The sequence below is a fragment of the Muntiacus reevesi genome, chromosome 20, assembly GCF_963930625.1.
Source record: "Muntiacus reevesi chromosome 20, mMunRee1.1, whole genome shotgun sequence".
Classification (NCBI taxonomy): Eukaryota; Metazoa; Chordata; class Mammalia; order Artiodactyla; family Cervidae; genus Muntiacus; species Muntiacus reevesi.
This window is the reverse complement of record NC_089268.1, coordinates 32,638,953-32,660,562: the sequence shown is the minus strand read 5'-3', so window position 1 is coordinate 32,660,562 and position 21,610 is coordinate 32,638,953. Positions and strand designations below refer to the sequence as shown.

The 21,610-nt window shown below is 38.8% G+C and overlaps 1 protein-coding gene across 2 annotated transcripts; it reads right to left on the bottom strand.

The window, feature by feature from the left end:
- Nucleotides 1-1,730: 1,730 nt before the first annotated feature.
- On the bottom strand, nt 1,731-13,801 carry SLC17A2 (solute carrier family 17 member 2). Of its 2 annotated transcripts, XM_065912711.1 has the most exons (11): nt 13,774-13,801; nt 12,307-12,521; nt 9,148-9,381; nt 8,977-9,064; nt 6,928-7,014; nt 5,626-5,744; nt 5,342-5,503; nt 4,715-4,847; nt 4,485-4,632; nt 3,022-3,112; nt 1,731-1,865 (listed from the first exon to the last, which is right to left on the bottom strand). In XM_065912711.1, exons 1-11 carry the CDS (start codon nt 13,799-13,801, stop codon nt 1,731-1,733), a joined length of 1,440 nt encoding a protein of 479 aa, XP_065768783.1. The 2 variants fall into 2 exon arrangements, with proteins under 2 accessions (XP_065768783.1, XP_065768784.1); XM_065912712.1 differs by lacking the exon at nt 4,485-4,632 and having other exon boundaries at nt 1,829-1,865.
- Between the last annotated feature and the right edge of the window lie 7,809 nt (nt 13,802-21,610).

Sequence of the window (21,610 nt, the reverse complement as noted above, 5' to 3'; positions counted from 1 at the left end):
TGTGTACATTCTTAAGTGAAATGTCTAAATCATTGGAATGTCTAAATTTAGCTTTAGGAGATATCACCAAGAGACTTTTCCCCGAGTTCTTTTATACTCACAGTCATAGGGTGTGAGAGTTCCAGTTGCTTCACATCTTGTCAGTGTTTGCTGCTTTCCATTTTCTTTTATTTTTCCCTTTCTGCTAAGCACATAGTGGTATCTTACTGTGGTTTTGATACTCATTTCTCAAAAGTCTAAGGAAGTTGAGGGCCAGTTCATACATTTATAGGCCACTTGAGTTTTTCTTTCATGAAGTCCTTGTTCAAAACATTTGCCTACTGGGTAGTCTGGGTTTTTTCTCTTTTTTTCTTGTTTTCAATTTGCCCATCCATTATGCTACTCCTCTCGTTTGTTCTTCTTTTGGTTTACTGCAAACTCTCCTTCCTCTCTAAACTATAAATACCCAGAAGACAGAGCCAGAGTGTTCTCATCTCAGCATCACCCTCAGAGCCTGGCAATCAGTTTCCTTTAAAGCACTAGCACAAAAAATATCGATTGATGGGTACTAGGAGATTCTTGTTATCTTCTCAGTTAGCCCAAGGCTCTAGTCCCTGTGGTTCTGCTTGGCTTCTAAACATGCTAAGAATTTCTCCTCTAGGATAGCTGTAGCAAAACCGATATCAGCTCTTTGTGTAGAGACAGCCTAGAGGATGTGTTTTAAGTACTAGGAGTCAGAATTAATTCCTCTTAGGGCTGATGATGACTATCTGAGACTCTTGAGAAAACAAGGAAACTCTAAAAAAGGTCAAATGATCTTTTTTAATCCTGAAAAGAATTTCTCTGGTGTGTGACATTGTTCTATGATTTCTTACATCTTATGTCGTTAGGTTTCTTCTCTTCCATTTAAACTTTCATTTCATTTGAAAATGTCTCTGTTGCCTTCCTCCAATTTTCAATCTATGGTCCAAACTATCTCATTGTCTCTTCCAAAAGTTACCACATTGCCTCCCTTCACATTCATTCTTTTTACTTTATAGGTTTTCCAATTCTATGTGCTCTCTCCTATGATCTTTAGCTAATCTAATTTAATCTCCTTGTCATTTCCTGGTTGTTAATCTCCTGGAAATAGTTAGGATAAGTAAATATCTATTTTGCCTGATGGAAATAATCCTAGTGAAAATAATTTTTAAATGACCCATTTAATTTTAGCATATGAATTTTAATAGAATGTAACCACATAAATAAACATCCATATTTCTCAATGTATAAAAACAATAAAAATGTTAATTCTGTGGATTACAGCCTTAAAATTATATTCTGTGCTGAGCTATATAACATACAACTATGGATATAGTAGATATTTTCTGCACCTATAATAACCCCCATGAAGGTACTTATCAGTGATTATTTTCTCACAGATTTTTATTTTTCTAATTCTTTCCAAAAAGGAAAATTCAAAGGCAATGGGACTGATGTTTCAGGTTTTCCCAGCAGTTGTCAACCCTGGGTGTGTGTCACAAATACTGGGGAGTGTCTAAAAACTAGTGATATCTGGGCTCTACCCCAGACCAATTCATTCAGAATCTCTGGAGTAGATCCCATTCACCTGGATGTTTTAGAGACTCCCAGGGAAATCGAACATGCAACCAAAATTGAGAACTGCCAAGTCTGTGGCCAAGATTAACAATAAGTAAAAAAATGTTGAAAAGTTAATGCAAAGTACTACATTGAAGTTTGTAACTATATCCTCAGAGACGGGTGAGAGTCCTTTCTTTGGCCCAGTGCTGGATTTCTGCTTGTCCAAATGTGAGGTAAAAAACCAGGCCAAACATGTTGACAGCAGCAGCTAGAAAAAATACATTCCTCCAACCAGACACAGAATCCTGGAGGCAAAAAAAAAAAAAAACAACCCCAAAATCAGAATGATCAATCTCAGAGTTGCTTCTCCATCAGTTCTAGAAAGCCTCCATCTTGTATATTGCAACACTGATCATAAAAATCTAGGGAATGATATGCAATAACCACTTAACACCTTGAATTCTCAAAGAGGATGCTAAAAAGCACACTGGGTTCTGACTTGGAATGAATTTTTCTTTAAGCCCCCCTAAATCAACCTATACTAACATTTTTCTAGAAATCTGGATCTAGAGTCTTGAAAATATTATATTACTCATTTAAATTATGCCTAAAATAACAGCTTGAAGATCATCACTCTTCTGTTTTTGGCTATTGGCATCAATCGCCATAACCCCCTGAATGGACACCTCAATATGATGTGAGTCATATTTGGTCTGACTGTATGAGTCTCCTCTTGAAACCCTTATAAGTCATAGTTTATTTCTGGCATTATAGTCACAGTGGATTCCTAGCAATTTGGTCAAAAAGTAACCTGAAAATAGGTCACCTAGAGATGCATTAAAATGATTTTTTTGTTTTTGTTTTTGATAAATTGACTCATGACTGTCCTGCCATCCCAGCCTGGTTCTGCCTTTCCATCTTCCCTACCAACCCACACTGGGTACTGAGCAAGCCTCATGGGCCATCCTCCCTGCTTTGTCTCACAGCCGTTCGTTTCACCCATGATTTAAATTCTCTTTAAGCTGGTTTGTGTTTCCATTTAATAATTATTTTAGAAATTGGGATTAATATGAACAGACTCTTCATAACTTTCCCCTTTCACTCCTGTGACTTCATCTCTTATCCTTGACATGTATCATTCACCCTAGTCATAAGAGCTGTTTCATTCTTTTTTTCCTCCAGGAAGTCACGTGTGCTATTTTCTCTGTCCGAACTTCTCATTTTCATCAATCTAACATCTATTCATTTTTTAGAAATTCAGCTTATACTTCTCTTTCCCTGGGAAATCTGACTTACCAGTGTCTGACTTTAGAGTCCCCTACAAACAGAATAATTGTGCTGATATTCATGTTGATTTTCCCCATCAGATCACATAGTCCTTGAGAATAGGGGCCCAGTTGTGAATCCCCAGTGCCTAAAACAATACCTGCCACTTGCAGATGTTCAATAAACTGGCCCAACCTGACTGATAAGGAATCCAGTGGCAGTGGAAGAGATGATTCCTGCAATGAGCCCAAATCCCCTTGAGATTCCCATGAGGAAACTTGCATATCTGTGGAGAGATGATTTTATAGATGATTTTATATAGAAAGCTGCCTATGTCTTTTCAGTAACTCAACACTAATGCAGTTCAGCTCTAATAGCAAAGTCATTTAGACTACTGCAGATTTTTTGTTCACTTCAACACAGCTCAGGCAATATCAGTTTGCAAATCCTGAAATGACTTATCTACGAACTCAACATCCAACTCTTTAGGACCCCATGGACTATAGCCCGCCCGGCTCCTCTGTCCATGGGATTTCCCAGGCAAGAATACTACAGTGGGTTGCCATTTCCTACTCCAGGGGTTCTTTCCAAGCCAGAGATCAAACCTGAGTCTCCTGCGTCTCCTGCATTGGCGGGCGAATTCTTTACCACTGCACCACCTGGGAAGCCACAACACCAACTCAACAACTAGGAAACAATTCTATCTCCCAGGAGCCCAGGTTCCCACCCCAGTGTCTTAGTATGGCAGGCAGTTAGAGCAGTGGACGAGATGACAGACTCTGGAGAGATGGCTTGGGTCCAAATCCTGACTCTGCCTTTGCATAACCTCAGGCATGTCACTTAACTTTCTCGTGCCTCTATCATCTATCTCTTTTATAAAGTGAAGATACCAATAAGGCATGTAATTGTGCAGATCAGATGTGTTGATATATGAAAATGAAAGTCACTCAGTCCTATCAGAGTCTTCATGACCGCATGGACTATACAGTTCATGGAATTCTCCAGTCAAGAATGCTGGAGTGGGTAGCCTTTCCCTTCTCCAGGGGACCTTCCCAACCCAGGGATTGAACACAGGTCTCCCACATTGTGGATGGATTCTTTACCAGCTGAGCCACAAGGGAAGTCCAAGAATACGGGAGTGGGTAGCCTATTCCTTCTCCAGTGGATCTTCCTGACTCAGGAATTGAACAGGGGTCTCCTGCATTGTAGGCAGATTCTTTACCACCTGAGCTATCAGAGAGGTTGATGTGTGAGAAGTCCTTTAAATAGGGGTTGGCTCATGGCAAGCATATATATATATATATATATATATATGGTAGCTAATATCATCAACACTATGGAAGCTTTTCCAAAACACATATGCATGGGTCCTTTCCTAGAACACACAGTCCAGTCTCAAATGGGGAAGCTAGGGAAGTTTTTCACCTAAATGTTATCAGCCAAGATTGGGCACCATTGTTCTAAAAATGCCTTAAGTCATGGCCATATAGTGACATTTCTCGCTATTTGTTAGTACTGTGCCATCAATTTTTGCATGTCAACAACAAGAAGGAGTTACAAAAAGACTGAGTCTTAAAAAAAAAAAAAAAAAAAAAGACTGAGTCTAAACCTCCAGAAAGGAAGGCCTGGGGAAGGGGACAAACAGGTAAAGATCTTACCGGGGGGCAACATCTAAGGTGTTGATGATGAATCCAGAATCACACAGGTTGCTGGTCCCAGGAATAAGTATCAGCAAAATAATGGTTGTTGTATAACTGGAAGCCACAAAAGGGAGGGCCACAGCACATAGTGATGGAAGGAGGAGGCCTGGGCAATGGGGACACACTGTCAAGAACATCTGACCATATGTGGAAAAGGGATTTGTTAACTGAGTTTTGCCTAGACTTACCTAAGGATGAAAAGAGTTTTCGGACAGTGATTAATCTAAGAAGATTCCTGGACAGGAGGAAATCTGCCAGTTGACCTCCAAGAATTGTACAACTTGCAGCAGCAATAAAAGGCAGGGAGGACAGAACCCCACTCTGAAGGAGGGAAATGTATAGAGTGAGTAGTTACAGAGGTACATATGGCAGCAGATTTTATTAGTGACACAGACCAACCATTAACCCACCCTCCTGACACTCTGAGTTGTTTTAAAGAAATTGGCATCATTTTCTATAAGAACACTGTCTCAGGTAAGACGGCCAGCACTTGCATCATACTGGTCTCCAGAGAAAAGCACAATTCATTTCTAAAGGAAATTGAAGCATCAGCTAGCATGGCAACATTGCACAGTGGTTAAGAACACAGATACTGTGGTAGCTCAATCACTGAATAATTGTGTAATCCAGGGAAGTGTTCCCCCTCCACGTGCCCTTATTTATACACCTGTGCAATGGGAATCATTACAAAACCTCTCAATCATTGTGAGGGTTAAAAGAGTGATTATATGCAAAGCCAAAGTGTAGTAGGCAGCGCAGAACTGTTTCTCCTTTTACCATTAATATGTTCATAAAAGTACAGGAAGCATACTCACGTCTCTGATGTTGACACGGAGCACAGAACTGATATACGTTGGTAGGTATGTTATGATTATGGTGCATAACCAGAAATGGCTGAAAAACCCCGTGAAAATGGCCCAAAGTGGTAGGCATCTGACCATAGACTTTATGGGGACAGATCGTCTAGGAGAACTGGACTGAAAGGAAACATCTAATCAATATGGGCATTAGAACAGGTCAGAGGGTGCCTCTCCTGAGGGCCCCACACCCTACCCTGGAGGTCTCTGCATGGTCCACAAGTAGAAGGGTTGCACAGTACCTGTTGAGTCAGAGAAGACACGATGTGTTCCTTTTCTCTGATGCTTATGCATGGGTGATGCAAGGGGTCATCGTAAATCACTGTGAACCACAGGAGACAGCAGACACAGCCAATGCTACCTGGGAAGCCAGGACCCAGTTAGTTTTCATGTAGATTTGTGAGCTGGGGGAAGGGAGTTTCCTCTGAAGTAGCATATCTCCCCCCAAAACACACATGTTAATTCATGGTTATTTCACCATAAGGACCTAAATTTTACCATTTTTCACTTCAACCCACCTACAAATCTCCTTTTGACTAAATGTAGAATGCCATTTGACAATGTCAGAGCCCTCTGGAGGAAGCAGGAGCATGATATACCTTTGCATAGCTGATTAATTACTCTTCAGACTCCAGTGGATGCATAAAATTGGTGTGGCAAGGAAAAATTTCCAACACATTTGCAAAAGATAGTGTTATCATATTCAAATGATATATCCATTATGGATTTCCAGAAAAATATTTCTTAACAGTACCTGATTAACATGTATGGATCAAAATGACTTGGGAGTAGCATCATTAATGAGAAAGCCATCCTAGCCAGAACCATACTGAATGATACCGATTAGTTAAAACAAAAAGATAGAAACTTGTCTCATTGCTGAGATTTGTCATCTGAAAAGATTCTATCTTAAAGACTCTGTGGATTAAAGTTCTTTAAATTCCCTCTAATTACTGGATTTATCCATTCTTTTATTTGTAAAGCTATAGGTTGGGCACTGTGATAGTACCAAAGTGATGAAAAAATTATGGAATAGATTTCTTGCCTTAATCATCTCACTGACTAGTGGAGAGGAAAAAAGGGAAATAAATAATGACATGTCAACACAGCCTAGAAAAGAAATTATCAGTAACCATCACAGAGGATAGAAAGACTTAATCTGATGGGATAAGACTTGGAAATCCCCATATGGAAGGGGACATTTAATTTGAACTTTGCAAGATTCACCTGGTAGAGAATAGGCTAAGGGTACCTTGGCAGAAATAATAATTATAGCAAAATATGAAGACAAATTGAAAATGTGCTTTAACAGCTTTGACATCTTAACTACATGCACCAATTAAACATGGCAATTCAGATGTGGTGGCAGAGATTCTAAGAAGCCTGGGGTGAGCATGTAAGGTTACACTCTTGATTTCTCAGGAGTCAGCACGATAAAGATGCATTTTCTCGCAAATGGGAAGAATATGGATCATGGGTGCTGTAAGCATGAAAACAAATGCCTGGGAAGTGGAGATGTTAGGATTTAAGAGAAAGTGACTCACCAAAAATGTAGAAGATAAAAGGCCAGCCCAAGGCCTGGGAGATTAGTCCCCCCACACAGAGAATGATGAAGGACCCAAACGCTGACCCTGAAGAGAAAAGGGATTAAAAAAAAAGAAAAGAAAAAACTGAGGAAAATAGCAATGGTTGAATGACTTCCCTAGGTGTTATTCCAACAGTGAGGTGGCAGATTTAGAATTACTGGGTAACGAGAGACTTTATTCTACCTCACAGATCTCCACCAGTAAAGCCATGGAAAATAATTAGAATTAATAAATCATAGTGATATGCCACCTGACACTTCAATGGCTCTTTTAACACCAATGTGACCAAATCCAAATCCCATTTGTCATAGAAACTCTCTGTAAACAAAGCCCACAATATTTCTTTATAATTAGAGTTACATTTTGGTGAGGGCAATGAGATTGGCAACAGAAAAGGAAAGTCTTACAAAAACTAATAAGACAAAGTCCTTGACCTCAAGGAGATTTCAGCCCAGTGAACATGAACAAAATTCACTATTAAAGTGTAATACACTGTAGACTTTTGAGTCTGAACATAGTTTTCAGAGACTCACAATAAGAAATGTATTTTACATGGCAACATAGTATATACACAAATACAAACACACACGTCAAACAAAAGTTTCATGAATCAATACTTAGCCTTACCGTGTGCAATTCATTCCAAAAATTTCTACTTTATTCTACTCATTTTTATTTTAAAATATTGGTTTTTGACCTACTAAATTGATTTTATGACCCCTTCAATGGGTCCCAATATGAAATTTTGGGGAAAAAATGTGAAATACAAATATGATAGTAAAACTAATTTTCTGTGAAAGAATAAGGAGAAATGAGGAGAAACATGAGGAGAAAATTAAAATTGATGATAAAATCAAAAATTGTTTACACATCCTACGCAGTAGGGTGGATGGAATTTTTGTAGAAAAAGAGAAACTTTAAGTGCACTTAGTATGTAGTGTGACCTGAGCCTTGCTTACAGAGGAATACTGAGTGGGGGGGCAGGAGGAGACCATATGGTAAAGCATCTTTCAGGTCAGTTCAGTCGCTCAGTCTTATCCGACTCTTTGCGACCCCATGAACCGCAGCACTCTATATCCGTGTAATAAGATCTTTATCTGTAAGATGGAGGAATACATTGAAGATTCCCAGGAAAATTAGCAAAAATGCCCCATCTATGCTTTAAGGAGATAACTTGGCTTGATGGAAAGGAAGGTTTGAAGGAAACAAAGAGGAGAAAGGCCAACTGGGAATATTCACAGTTAGAAGAGATGATAACTACACTGGAAGGAGCCAGAATGCAGGAGGGTTGTTTCTGTAGTAAAAATCTGCAACCACTCATGGGACCAGGAGTGAAAGGCTTTATGACCCTCAGTTCTATTCTTCAAGTATAAGGCAAAGAGGAATGATGAAAGACTCATAGTATGATTATACACTCAGAAGGGCAGTGTAGCATGGTGATCCAGAGTGTGCACTCTGGGACCAAACTGCCAGGGCTTAAACCTCAATTTTACCACCTGCTGGCTATTTACCTCTGGGAAATTTAGTTAATCTTTGCATACTTTAATTCCCTCCTGTGTAAAATGAGAGTTTAAAATAGTCATCAAAGGGTTGTTGTGACTATTAACTTAGAAAAGTATAGAGCTCAGAAAACTTCACTCTTTAAACTCTACTTTCTAGCCTGATTTATCTCTTTACTACTGATAGTCTTAATTCTCATTTGCATATCTTTACTAACATGGTGTTTATACACTTTACTTTATTTTTTCCACTTATGCAAACTCTTAAAGTTCTAAACTTTTCCTTACAACGCTTTTCTGACTGACCTCACAATGGTCTTTTCTGTCTGAAGTCTTAGTGACTTTACAGGACAGGTATATTTATCCTATTTGTTGTGTGACTGTCTTACATTGTTGAATTTTTTTTAAAGCACTTTTCTCCCTGTCCCCCAAACCAACTAGGCATAAAAGGAAAGAAGTGATAGGGTGAAGCAGATTACAAAGCTGTGATCCATACATGCATCCTTACCTGATCCCGCAATGCTGGTGAGCTTGCTTCGTTCAAGTGGGGGAGCCCATTTTGCCCATATTGTAAACTGACCTGTCCATGCCATACCCTGAAATGACAATTAGTAAGACTTGATCTCCAGTAGAATTCAGGAACCTGTATCCCACACAGAATGAGAAAGTAACTGGTTACCTGAGCCATGCCCTGGACTGTCCGAATCACAATAACCAGAATCACTCCAAAGTCAGCAGCCAATGGTGTAAAGAGAGTGAGAAGGGAGGAGATCAGCAAACCAGCACCAAGCATCTGTTTTGCTCCAAATATCCCTGCTAAATAGCCGCTTGGGATCAGAGTTAGTATTATCCCGTAGTTGATGGAGCTAAAGATGATACCCTGAGTTTCTGGACTCCATTCATATACAGAGACCTGGGGTGGGGGTTGGGGGGAAGGAAAATTCTTTACTAAGAATTTATTTTATAAAATATCTAATTTATAGCCAGAGCTGCTTGTGCTCAGTTGCGTCTGACTCTTTGTGACCCTGTGGACTATAGCCTACCAGTCCCCTTTGTCCATAGGATTTCCCAGGCAAGAATACTGGAGCAGTTGCCATTTCCTACTCCAGGGGATCTTCCTGACCCAGGGATCAAATCTGTGTCTCTTGTGCCCTCTGCAATGGCAGGCAGATTCTTTACCACTGTGTCACCTGAATTCTGGCCCTCTTATATAATATTAATTTTGGTTTTTCTCCATTTTTTACTAAACTTAAATATCCAACTTTTCCAAACAACCCATTATATTCCTAAACTGATTATCTTAGATGGAGACAAAATAGAGTAAACGAAGAGGAAAAATGATAAAGAAATGATTATATAGGTAGTTGATAGGAAGATGTAAATGAAATACAGTGAAAGATCTCCTTTTAACTATTTTGGTTCTAGTAAATAATTTGGGTGACACGCTTTCAAAAAATTTCAAAATACATCTTTATTGAATGCTTATCAAAATCAGTCCCTAAAATCAAATTTAAGAATCATGGTTTATCCTAGCAGAACTAACTTCCTAAAACACATATTACACATTAATAAGACCACATTTCTCTTCTGATATAACCCAATAAATAATTTTTTGTAGTCAGTAGATACATGGCACCATGGTATACATTGAAGAGCTCCAAAACGTAAAATACAAAATATAAAATAACTACAAATAAAGCAAGATACATGATTCATGTCTGAATTCAAGCCTGAAGATGAACTGTAGTAAAATAGGGACTTTAAGAGGGAAGAACAATTTGGGAAGGTCCCAGGAAGGAAGAAGTACTTGAATCATTCTTTGTAGAATGACTATGATTTGTATAAAGAGAAATAGGAAAACTCATTGTCATTGAAGAAATACAGCAAAAGTGGACTTGTAGCATTTAGAATGATACACAATGATTAGAAACTAACCAGGATTCTGACTTGCTCAAAGCAAAGACTGTTCCTGAGCTACTGACAGCAGATATGAGTGTGCTGAGAAGTGGGCCAGGTTCTGGAGAAATGCAGCATTTCAAGAGAGGAGTTGGCAACTTGAAGGTATCCTGGATTCTTAAGCACAGGAGTGTGAATGTGTAGAATGAATAATGGAAGAAAGATTTGAGGCAGAGAGGTCATTATAAATAAGCTGGCTCCAAGGTAACAAAATCATAAAATTAGAGGATGATTTTACTGTACATTTAGAAATGTACAGTAAATGATAGTTTAAAGGAAAATATTTAAATGGGGTATAATACCAACAGACTGGTTCCAAATAGGAAAAGGAGTATGTCAAGGCTGTATATTGTCACCCTGCTTATTTAACTTATATGCAGAGTACCTCATGAGAAACACTGGGCTGGAAGAAGCACAAGCTGGAATCAAGATTGCCCGGAGAAATATCAATAACCTCAGATATGCAGATGACACCACCTTATGGCAGGAAGTAAAGAGGAACTAAAAAGCCTCTCGATAGAAGAGGAGAGTGAAAAAGTTGGCTTAAAGCTGTTGAGCTTAGTTCAGAAAACTAAGATCATGGCATCTGGTCCCATTACTTCATGGGAAATAGATGGGCAAACAGTGGAAGCAGTGTCAGACTTTATTTTTTTGGGCTCCAAAATCACTGCAGATGGTGACTGCAGCCATGAAATTAAAAGACACTTACTCCTTGGAAGGAAAGTTATGACCAACCTAGATAGCATATTAAAAAGCAGAGACATTACTTTGCCAACAAAGGTCCATCTAGTCAAGGCTGTGGTTTTTCCAGTGGTCATGTATGGATGTGAGAGTTGGACTGTGAGGAAAGCTGAGTGCTGAAGAATTGATGCTTTTGAACTGTGGTGTTGGAGAAGACTCCAAGAGTCCCTTGGACTGCAAGGAGATCCAACCAGTCCATCCTAAAAGAGATCAGTCCTGGGTGTTCATTAGAAGGACTGATGCTGAAGCTGAAACTCCAATACTTTCGCCACCTGATGAGAAGAGTTGACTCATTGGAAAAGATCCTGATGCTGGGAGGGATTGGGGGCAGGAGGAGAAGGGGACAACAGAGGATGAGATGGTTGGATGGCATCACCAACCCAATGGACATGAGTTTGAGTAAACTCCGGGAGCTGGTGATGGACAGGGAGGCCTGGCGTGCTGCGATTCATGGGGTCGCGAAGAGTCGGACGTGACTGAGCAACTGAACTGACTGACTGAATGATTATTCTCATATAAAATATAAGATGAACAGGTGATATTTTATTTAACTCATTGGCTAATGAAGGAATTGGTAAGATGATACAACTGGTCCAAAGGAGAATTCAAGGAACCACATACTTATAAGCAGGAAGTAATGCTGAAATAGATGTCAAATATATGGCAAAACTAACTTATTCAACTGAAGGGCATGTGGAGGAGAGTATCAATTGATTTTCCACAAGACAAAATTCATTTTCAGAGCTATGGGCAAGAATCATTTTATTACTGTTAATATATAGAACTTAGAGTTGTAAAATGGCTCAAAGATAATAAAAGGTACAGAGAACTGCTTAGAATCAGGCAGAAAGATGTATTGAGACAGTGCCTAGTTTTTCATTGAAGATATCCAGTAATCTGTTCCTTCCTAGAAGCATCCACAACTTTTTCCAATACTCACACCCACAACCTTGTAATCATAATCATCTCAGTGAAAGACTAATCACAGAGGTAAGCAATATCTCAGAGAACAATAATTCCAGACATTTTTAGTTTGTTATTGATAATTCATGTTCTATACACCACAGAATCAAGATCCAAGTCCTCTTTTCAAACTGGGTTTTCCCTCTCAACAAAGAGCCTTGTTCTCCACTATACTTACTTCTGCTGTATTAAATTCCTTGATGGATCTGTTGGAGTGATTGAAGGTGAATGCAAGAGGTCTTTCTGTGGAGGTATTGAATAAACCAGGCTGCTGAGTGCTGTTCACCATGGCAATGATTGCAATGCTTAGACTCACACGCTGGGTTATCATGGTGAAGTTTGAGAAGTGCATGATGAGAGCCAGTCCATAGCGTAACGAACAGAATTCAGGACCTAGAGAATAACACAGGTATCTGCAGTAAGTGCCTTTTTCACTTCTCCCACTGCTAAATCTGAGAAAACTACAGATGATATTATGCAGTCTCATCATTTTTTCTTACTCAAATAACCCTCCTTTGACACAACCTTTAGTTGATTTCAAGATAATAAATCAGAGATCTTACAATCAAGTAAGATCCTTTTTCAGAGGATTCTTACAGTCAAGTAAGGCCTTCTTCAGAGGTGTGGGTAGCACATGAAAATATAGGACAAACTAAAGGAAGATATTTATGTTCACAGTGTTCCAAAATAAAGTGAATGGGGAAGATAAGGAAGAGTCAGTCACAGAACCTGAGTCTCCCAGCCTCAAGTCTGGGGTCTCATCCATTTTGTATATTCATTTACCACAAAGCTTGAAAGTTTATACATAGAGAGCTACTTTGAATTAAACAAATCATATACCCAAGGGTTCTCTTTTAAAATACCTGAGAGATAGTGCATAAATGAGCACATCCACTAACTCCTCAGTGTAATCTTCACTTGGAAATATTTTTGATGTATGTCACTAAATTCTGCCTTCACATATACTCAGCTTTAAAAAAGCTAATATGGGGAACCGTTTTTACTGTTTGTAGGTGATATGGTACAGGACAAGTTGTCCTATTATAAGAGCAACACATTTTTAAAGTCTCCACTTAGTAGAACAATGGGCCAATATTGAAAGGATTTCCACATGAATGAAATATTAAAATTTTTCTCTGCGTACTTGGGGAACTGGAACTAAAGAGAAATAGAAAGAGAACTTGTGAAGAAACAGATACAATATTCTAGAAGAAAGCATTTTTAATGGCCAAACAGGCTCAGGGATAGGATGGGTTGCCTGCAAAAGAATTATTTCCCTATTAATGGAGGTTTCCATACTCAGAGGAAATAGCTCCTGGGCAAAGATGTTACAACAGGAATTCATACATGGGTGAGGGGGTTTGTTTAAAATGACCTTTTCAGGACTCATTTCATTTCTTATGTCCAAGGATTTATTGATCATTTGACCTAATATCTCATAGATAATTCAGTGCTCCCTAAGGAAAAAGCAGTAGGTAATAGGATGAGAGGCTGGAGCTGGTCCCATATTACACTGAGACAGTCTTCACAGTAAGGAGGCTTGATGGAAAAAGGAGGAGAAAGGAGAGGAAAATTGAGTGAAGAACACTGGAAGTAAGCTTCTACTGTTCCATAAGTAGGTTGAGAATAAGAGATGTGGCTTTACTTTTCCTGGTGGAAGGCTTCTCATCCATTTGGCTCCTCTGGGAAATGGTACCACACTTTGTGGTGGAGATTTCCTCTGCCCTGAATCTCTTTTACCACGACAGGCTTTTATCTATAGGGAAGAACAACAATGCAAAACAAGACACACAAACAATTTTTTCATGTTAATGCTGCCTTCTCCCAGCATCAGTGAAAATTGTGATCCAACACAGCTGTATGATTTACATTTTGCAGTACACTTTCTTATTGTCATGCTTACAGAGGACTTGATTTTTATAAGAAAATCTGACTGTGAATTCCAGCTAAATGATTTAGAGCTAGTCATTTAAATTCTCTAATTAGCCATTTCCTGTCCAATAAAAATGTCTCATTTCTGAGTGGTGCTGCAAGAATTGAATGAGAAAATTGCAAACCACAGAGAACCATGCAAAGGTAAGCAGTATGATGACTTGAGGCAGGTCAGAAGACAGGAAGGCTAAATTGAGCTCAAGGGCTGGAGGAGGAAAGTTCCAGTTGACCACGTTTCTGTTCTTTCTGCACAAACAGAACAACATTCACTCAAAGGTGTCTTCTTTGAACATGAACAATGACATTGTATAACAGATATACATTACTGTAATATGTAACACCTTAAAATGCTTATTCTTATCTTTGCTAACATAGTTGGGACACTTTGCTGGGCTGAAAAGTTCTTCAAGTCACCTGTAAAATCATATTGAATGAGGGCTTTCTACTACAATTACAAATAAATTCAGCTATTTAACAGGCAAAGAGAATTCATAACTTCAAATTGGACACATTTAATTTGATATTTATACACTGATCTTCAGGGGATTCATACATTTATTTCTTTTCCATACAATCCTTATTCTAAGAACATTATCAGTTTTGCAGCCTTTCCTAAACTGAAGCATCCATGACCTCACAAACACATGTATCATACTTACATTGCATCATTCAAAGCTTTGCATTCTTTCTGCACATAAATTTAATAAGACTTATCTGCATCCTTAAGAATATTATCTATGTCCATAGGATGAAAAATGATAATAAAAGAGACAGATGAAGAATTTTGTCCAAAAACATTATTTGTAGTATTAGTTATTACAGCATAATATTGGAGACAAATTAACCTAAGCATAAGAATTTATGAATCAACTTTAATAGATTCTTGTAATGGACTTATTTGTTTTTGAACATATTGCATAATATTAAGGAAATGCCTGTACTCTAGTGTACAAAGCAGGCACTATGCCTGTGCTGATACATGCACACCCAAAAAGAGAGAAACAGATTTACACAAATGACAGCAATGGCCTTTTCAGGGTTATAGAACACACCATGGTCACATTATGATTTTCCATATTTACCAAGTGGTTTTTCAAACAATTCAGTTCAGTTCAGTTGCGTCTGACTCTTTGCGACCCCATGGATTGCAGCATGCCAGGCCTCCCTGTCCATCACCACCTCCTGGAGCTTGCTCAAACTCATATCCATAGAGTTGGTGAGACCATTCAATCATCTCATCCTCTGTTGACCCCTTCTCCTCCTGCCTTCAATCTCTCCCAGCATCACAGTCTTTTCCAATGAGTCAGTTCCTTGAATCAGGTGGCCAAAGTATTGGAGTTTCAGCCTCAGCATCAATCCTTCCAATGAATATTCAGGACTGATTTTCTTTAGAATGGATTGGTTGGATCTCCTTGCAGTCCAAGGGTCTCTCAAGAGTATTTCCCAACATCACAGTTCAAAAGCAGCAATTCTTCAGCACTCAGCTTTCTTTATAGTGCAACTCTCACATCCATACACGACTACTGGAAAAACCATAGCTTTGACTAGATGGACATTTGTCGGCCAAGTAACCTCTCTGCTTTTTAATATGCTGTCTAGGTTTGTCATAGCCTTTCTTCCAAGGAGCAAGCATCTTTTAATTTCATAGTTGCGGTCACCATCTGCAGTGATTTTGGAGCCCCCCAAAATAAAGTCTGTCACTGTTTCCACTGTTTCCCCATCTATTTGCCATGAAGTGATGGGACTGGATGCCATGATCTTAGTTTTTTGAATGTTGACTTTAAAGCCAGTTTTTTTTACTCTCCTCTTTCACTTTCATCAAGAGGCTCTTTAATTCCTCTCTGTTTTCTGCCATAAGGGTGGTGTCATCTGCATATCTGAGGTTATTGATATTTCTCCTGGCAATCTTGATTCCAGCTTGTGCTTCACCCAGCCCGGCATTTCACACGATATACTCTTCATATAAGTTAAATAAACAGGGTGACAATATACAGTCTTGATGTACTCCTTTCCCAATTTGGAACCAGTCCGTTGCTCCATATCTAGTTCTAACTGTTGCTTCTTTACCTGCATACAGATTTCTCAGGAGGCAGGTAAAGTGTTCTGGTATTCCCATCTCTTTAAGAATGTTCCGGTTTATTGTGATCCACACAGTCAAGGACTTTAGCGTAGTCAATAAAGCAGAAGTAGATGCTTTAACGGAACTCTCTTGCTTTTTCAGTGATCCAATGAATTGGCAATTTGATCTCTGGCTCCTCTGCCTTTTCCAAAACCAGCTTGAACATCTGGAAGTTCATGGTTCACATATTGTTGAAGCTTGGCTTGGAGAATTTTGAGCATTACTTTACTAGCATGTGAGATAAGTACAATTGTGTGGTAGTTTGAATAATCTTTGGCATTACCTTTCTTTGGGATTGGAATGAAAACTGACCTTTTCTAGTCCTATGGCCACTGCTGAGTTTTCCAAACTGTACTGGCATGTTGAGTGCAGCACTTTCACAGCATCATCTTTTAGGATTTGAAATAGCTCAACTGGAATTCCATCACTTCCACTAGCTTTGTTCGTAATGATGCTTCCTAAGGCCATTTGACTTCACATTCCAGGATGTCTGGCTCTAGGTGAGTGATCACACCATCATGATTATCTGGATCATGAAGATCTTTTTTTGTGTAGTTCTTCTGTGTATTCTTGTCACCTCTTCTTAATATCTTCTGCTTCTGTTAGGCCTGTACTGTTTCTGTCCTTTACTGTGCCCATCTTTGCATGAAATGTTCCCTTGGTATCTCTAATTTTCTTGAAGAGTCTCTAACCTTTCCATTCTATTGTTTTCCTCTGTTTCTTTGAATTGATCATGAGGAAGGTTTTATTATCTCTCCTTGCTATTCTTTGGAACTTTCAGATGGCTATATTTTTCCTTTTCTCCTTTGCCTTTCACTTCTCTCCTTTTTACAACTATTTGTAAGGCCCTCTCAGACAAACATTTTGCTTTTTTGAATTTCTTTTTTTTGGAGATGGTCTTGATCATTGCCTCCTGTACAATGCCATGAACTTCTGTCCATAGTTTTCTAGGCACTCTGTCTATTACATTTAATTCCTTGAATCTATTTGTCTTTTCCACTGTATAATCATAAGGGATTTGATTATAAGCAATTAGTAGTTACTTATTTTACACTCAGAAAAAGCTAAGGTGTCTTTGAAAGAACAATGATGAGGCATAGTCAAGATAGTTTTCTGCTTGCTAAATGTCTCTAAAATTCTAAGAATGAGATCACTCCATTTAAGCTTTAAAATTTTCTTTTTCTATTATAAGAGACAAAATAGATGGCCAGTAGGTAATAAGAGAATATCGGTACCAGGAAATATGTTGGCTTTTGCTCTGTTTTGGAAGGTTTTCCAGTTCTACTAACATCTAGATGACATCAGGAATTCAGTTCAGGACTCAACACTCAGATCCCAGCTGAAGAAACTGGAGTGGCCACCTGATTGACCTGGAGTTTGGACTATTTTCTATTTGATCTATCTTGTTATATAAGAGTCCAAGACTTGGCTGAAGGCAACTTTTAAACTGTATGTGCAGCTACAAGTACTTATACTCAAAGTTTTCTCATCAACCACTCCAACCAGTCTTATAAACAGAGAACTCTAGAGCTGAAAGAGATTCAGAGTCTCTAACCCAAATATTTGTTTTATTTATTTTTAATAAGAAGACTGGTGTATAGAAAGTTTGAAAAATTGCTTCGAGTCACAGAGTTTACTGAGTCAGTACCAGGGCTCCTGATGCCTAGACTGATGCTTTTTTTCTACCTGTTAATACGACTTCCTCTTTATGTTCACATTTTAAGCAGAAGTTTAAAATGCAGTAGGGTAGTTTCATTGTAAGGCATTCTAGGCAGAAATTTATATAATTGTAAGTTGTTTTTTAAATTGAAATATAGTTGATTTACAATACTATAATAGTTTCAGGTGTATAGCATAGGGATTCAGTACTTTGGCAGATTATCCTCCATTCTAGGTTATTACAAGATAATGGCTGTAATTCCCTGTGCTCTACAGTATATCCTTCTTGCTTGTCTATGATTTTAAATTAAGTTTTAATCATTTATTCCAGAAGGAAATTTGCTGATGGAAATACTTTCAGGTTGAGCTTCGAATATTTAAAGAAATAAAGAAGACTCCTCTTTCTTGCTTTTTTGGTTAGTGAAATTATAACACAAACCTATGACTTTAGTTGTCCTTCCCTTCCATCTGCTGCCATCCCTACCTTAGCTTTCATGGTTTCAAATGCTATTTTAAATTTTGCCTCAACAGTTAACTTCTGTTGTTAATTTCTCTGCTTCCTGGTATGAGACAAATACAGAAATCAGGCAGACATCCCAAACCATTCTAAATGAGGATCCTTCTGTGACATAGTAATGGAACCTATTTTTCTACAATAATCACAGAAGCAAATAAAAGTATGGGATCCGTGAATTAGCATAACTGATATCACTTAAAGACAGTGGAATGATTTTTAGCCTAATCATAAACATTGTCAAGGGTCTTCCTACTTAAGAGTGACATTTCTAAGAAATAGTGACTCCTACTGTTAACATTGCAAATAGACATAGAAAAATTGAATTAAAATTAAGTTAAAGGAAAATTCTATACTTTAAAAATAACTTCATAACACAAAACAGAGTTGTATCTGGTATAAAATTAATAATATAGATGATTTAGGCATCAGCAAAAGATAAGATTTTTTCCTTCTCTTATTGGTAGTCTAGAACTCACTATTTTATTATCATTTTGTTTCTATTTTGTTTCTATTGCTGTTAGATTCCCCTTAATATTGAGCCTGTCTTGCATCATCTCTATTAGCTGAGTCCCCTAGTTTACTCAGAGTAAATGTTATATGTTGTTGAAAGAGCAGGAACCTGCAGTTCAAAGGGTATCCAAGGACCAAGTTTTTCTCTGTCATTCAGTCTTGAGTAAACGAGGGCAGATTTTATAAGATCCCAGAACTTTCACTGTTTCATAGGAAAAATGGGGATAATGTTACTTCATTGAACTGTTGAGAATGAAAACAAAAGAATGAGACATGCCTTCTCAATGTAAAATATTATACACTGCAAAATGTTATTGATATTAACAACAGGAATAATAGCAGTCACAAAATTGGCACTTGTGCCCTCTCAGATTAATAAATACAGGTTTATAGTAAATGAAATATCTTTCTATAAAAATGGTTTTGATCGATTGCTAAATTGGCTTTAAATGCTTCCTTTTAGAACTGAGTTCTTCTGGACTAAAATTTAGAAGATGGAGGAGGAAGGGATGTACCTTGCTACAAACAGAAAGAGAACATGCAAAGAAGCAATTTCTTCCATGTTAGTAAAACTGAGACCTCTTTTTATCACTTGTTTACCTTTCTGAAAGATTGGCAGTTTGGGAATAAAATTATCTATTTCAGTAGATCCTTTACATCATGCTGTTAATTCATATGCGTGTAATCATGAAGAAAAAAAGTGTACCAAGCAGTAATAGTGGGTAATCTTAGAAGGCAGGGTTATATCAAAATTAAGGTGCAACTGGGGCCCTGCCCACAGGGAACTCAGCTCCACTTGTAAAAGATGATGCAGGAGTGCCTGAGCACCTTTCCTCCAAGCAATGACCACAGGCTATGTCTTCCAAGCCTGTATGAGTCCATCTATGCTACGGAATTGGGATGTTCTCTGGGCAGGTGGGGAGAAGGCACCTTCCGTGGGTCTTTGTCCCCGGCTTCCCATCATAGTACTGATAAGTACCAACCACAATCTCTCTGGACACCTTTCCTCAGTTGCACAATGAGAGCTACAAACCAGGTGATCTCCACAAGTATACAAGTTTTCTTGCCTCAACCTTATTCACGACTTTGTTCATATTCTCCTGTTTCTGAGAGACAATTTCAACTATATACAGAAATCTGAAAAGGCTAATGAGTCACAGTTGCTGCTGCTGCTAAGTCGCTTCAGTCATGTCCAAGTCTGTGTGACCTCATAGACGGCAGCCCACCAGGCTCCCCCATCCCTGGGATTCTCCAGGCAAGAATACTGGAGTGGGTTGCCATTTCCTTCTCCAGTGCATGAAAGTGAAAAGTGAAAGTGAAGTTGCTCAGTCGTTCCGACTCCTAGTGACCCCATGGACTGCAGCCTACCAGGCTCCTACGTCCATGGGATTTTCCAGGCAAGAGTACTGGAGTGGGTTGCCATTGTCTTCTCCATGAGTCACAGTCCCCAACCCCCAAACCTTGTTAGTTCTGATCCACTACTTTATTCTGCAGCCAAAGTCTGTCTGACTTATCAAAGTGTTGCAGTAAATACTCACGGAATCCTTGGAGAAGTGACCATTGTCCACAGAGTCCATTGGCACTGGTGGCCTCTCAAGTCTTGCTCTCTCTAGGGTCTTGACTGAATCAATTGCATTTTTTAAGAAAGTCTCTTCTTCACTTTGAAACCAGGAACCATTCCCAGAGGGAGATTCTTATGCTGCTGACAATGTTTTTCCTCTGACTTCCCCTCAAACTGTTCCCTCCCTTTAACAGATCTCTGATTAGTAATTATCTTCCAACCCAAAAAGAAGAAATGCACTTACCTTCACCATTAAACCAGTATTGTAAGCCCTAGACTATAAGGCTACCTTTAAGAAACAAGGCATTTTCATCCCTTCTTCCTTTTCAGATAATTCCACAATTTCACAAGGATAAATAATGTGTCACATGGCAGGCAGACTGAAACAGGTTTAGCCCTACATTCTCAGAGCAGAGAGCCTGAGGTTGGCTTTGCCGCTTAATTTTTAACTTCATTTTCAAGTTCTCACTGATAAAATGAATATCTCAAAAGATGACACCATGTTTTTCTGCTTTGAACTCTTCAGACAGCCGACAAAGTCAACAAGCCTTTTTTCCTGAAAGGAAGGCAGCATGGCATGGAAGAAAGGGCAGGGCTCCTGGAACTGGAGAGATGAGGTTAACCCCTTCTTCACATCCTAGTGTTTTCTGTGGCCTTGGACAAGTCATTTAACTTTTTTGTATTGGTTTCTGCTTTAGTAAAAGCTTCCCTGGTGGTTCAGTGGCAAAGAATCCACTTGCCAATGCATGAGACTCGGGTTCGATCCCTGGGTTGGGAAGGTCCCCTGGAGAAGGAAATGGCAACCAACTCCAGTAGTCTTGCCTGGGAAATCCCATAGACAGAGGAGCCTGGCAGGCTACAACCCAAGGGGTCACCAAGAGTCACACATGACTTAGCAACTAAACAACAACAATCTCAGTAAAGTAAGGGTTATAATGTTCAATTCATGGGGTTACTGGGCAAATAAAATTAAATACATATGCTAACCAGTAGTGGGTCCTCACATGGCAACTCACTCCAATATTTTTTCCTGGAGAATCCCCATGGATGGACAAGCCTGGAGGGCTACAGTCCATAGAATCGCACAGAGTGGACATGAATGAAGTGACTTAGCATGCAGGCACACACACAGTAGGTCCTCAATAAATGAGATATTCTCCCATTAAAGGGTTCTGTTAAATCAG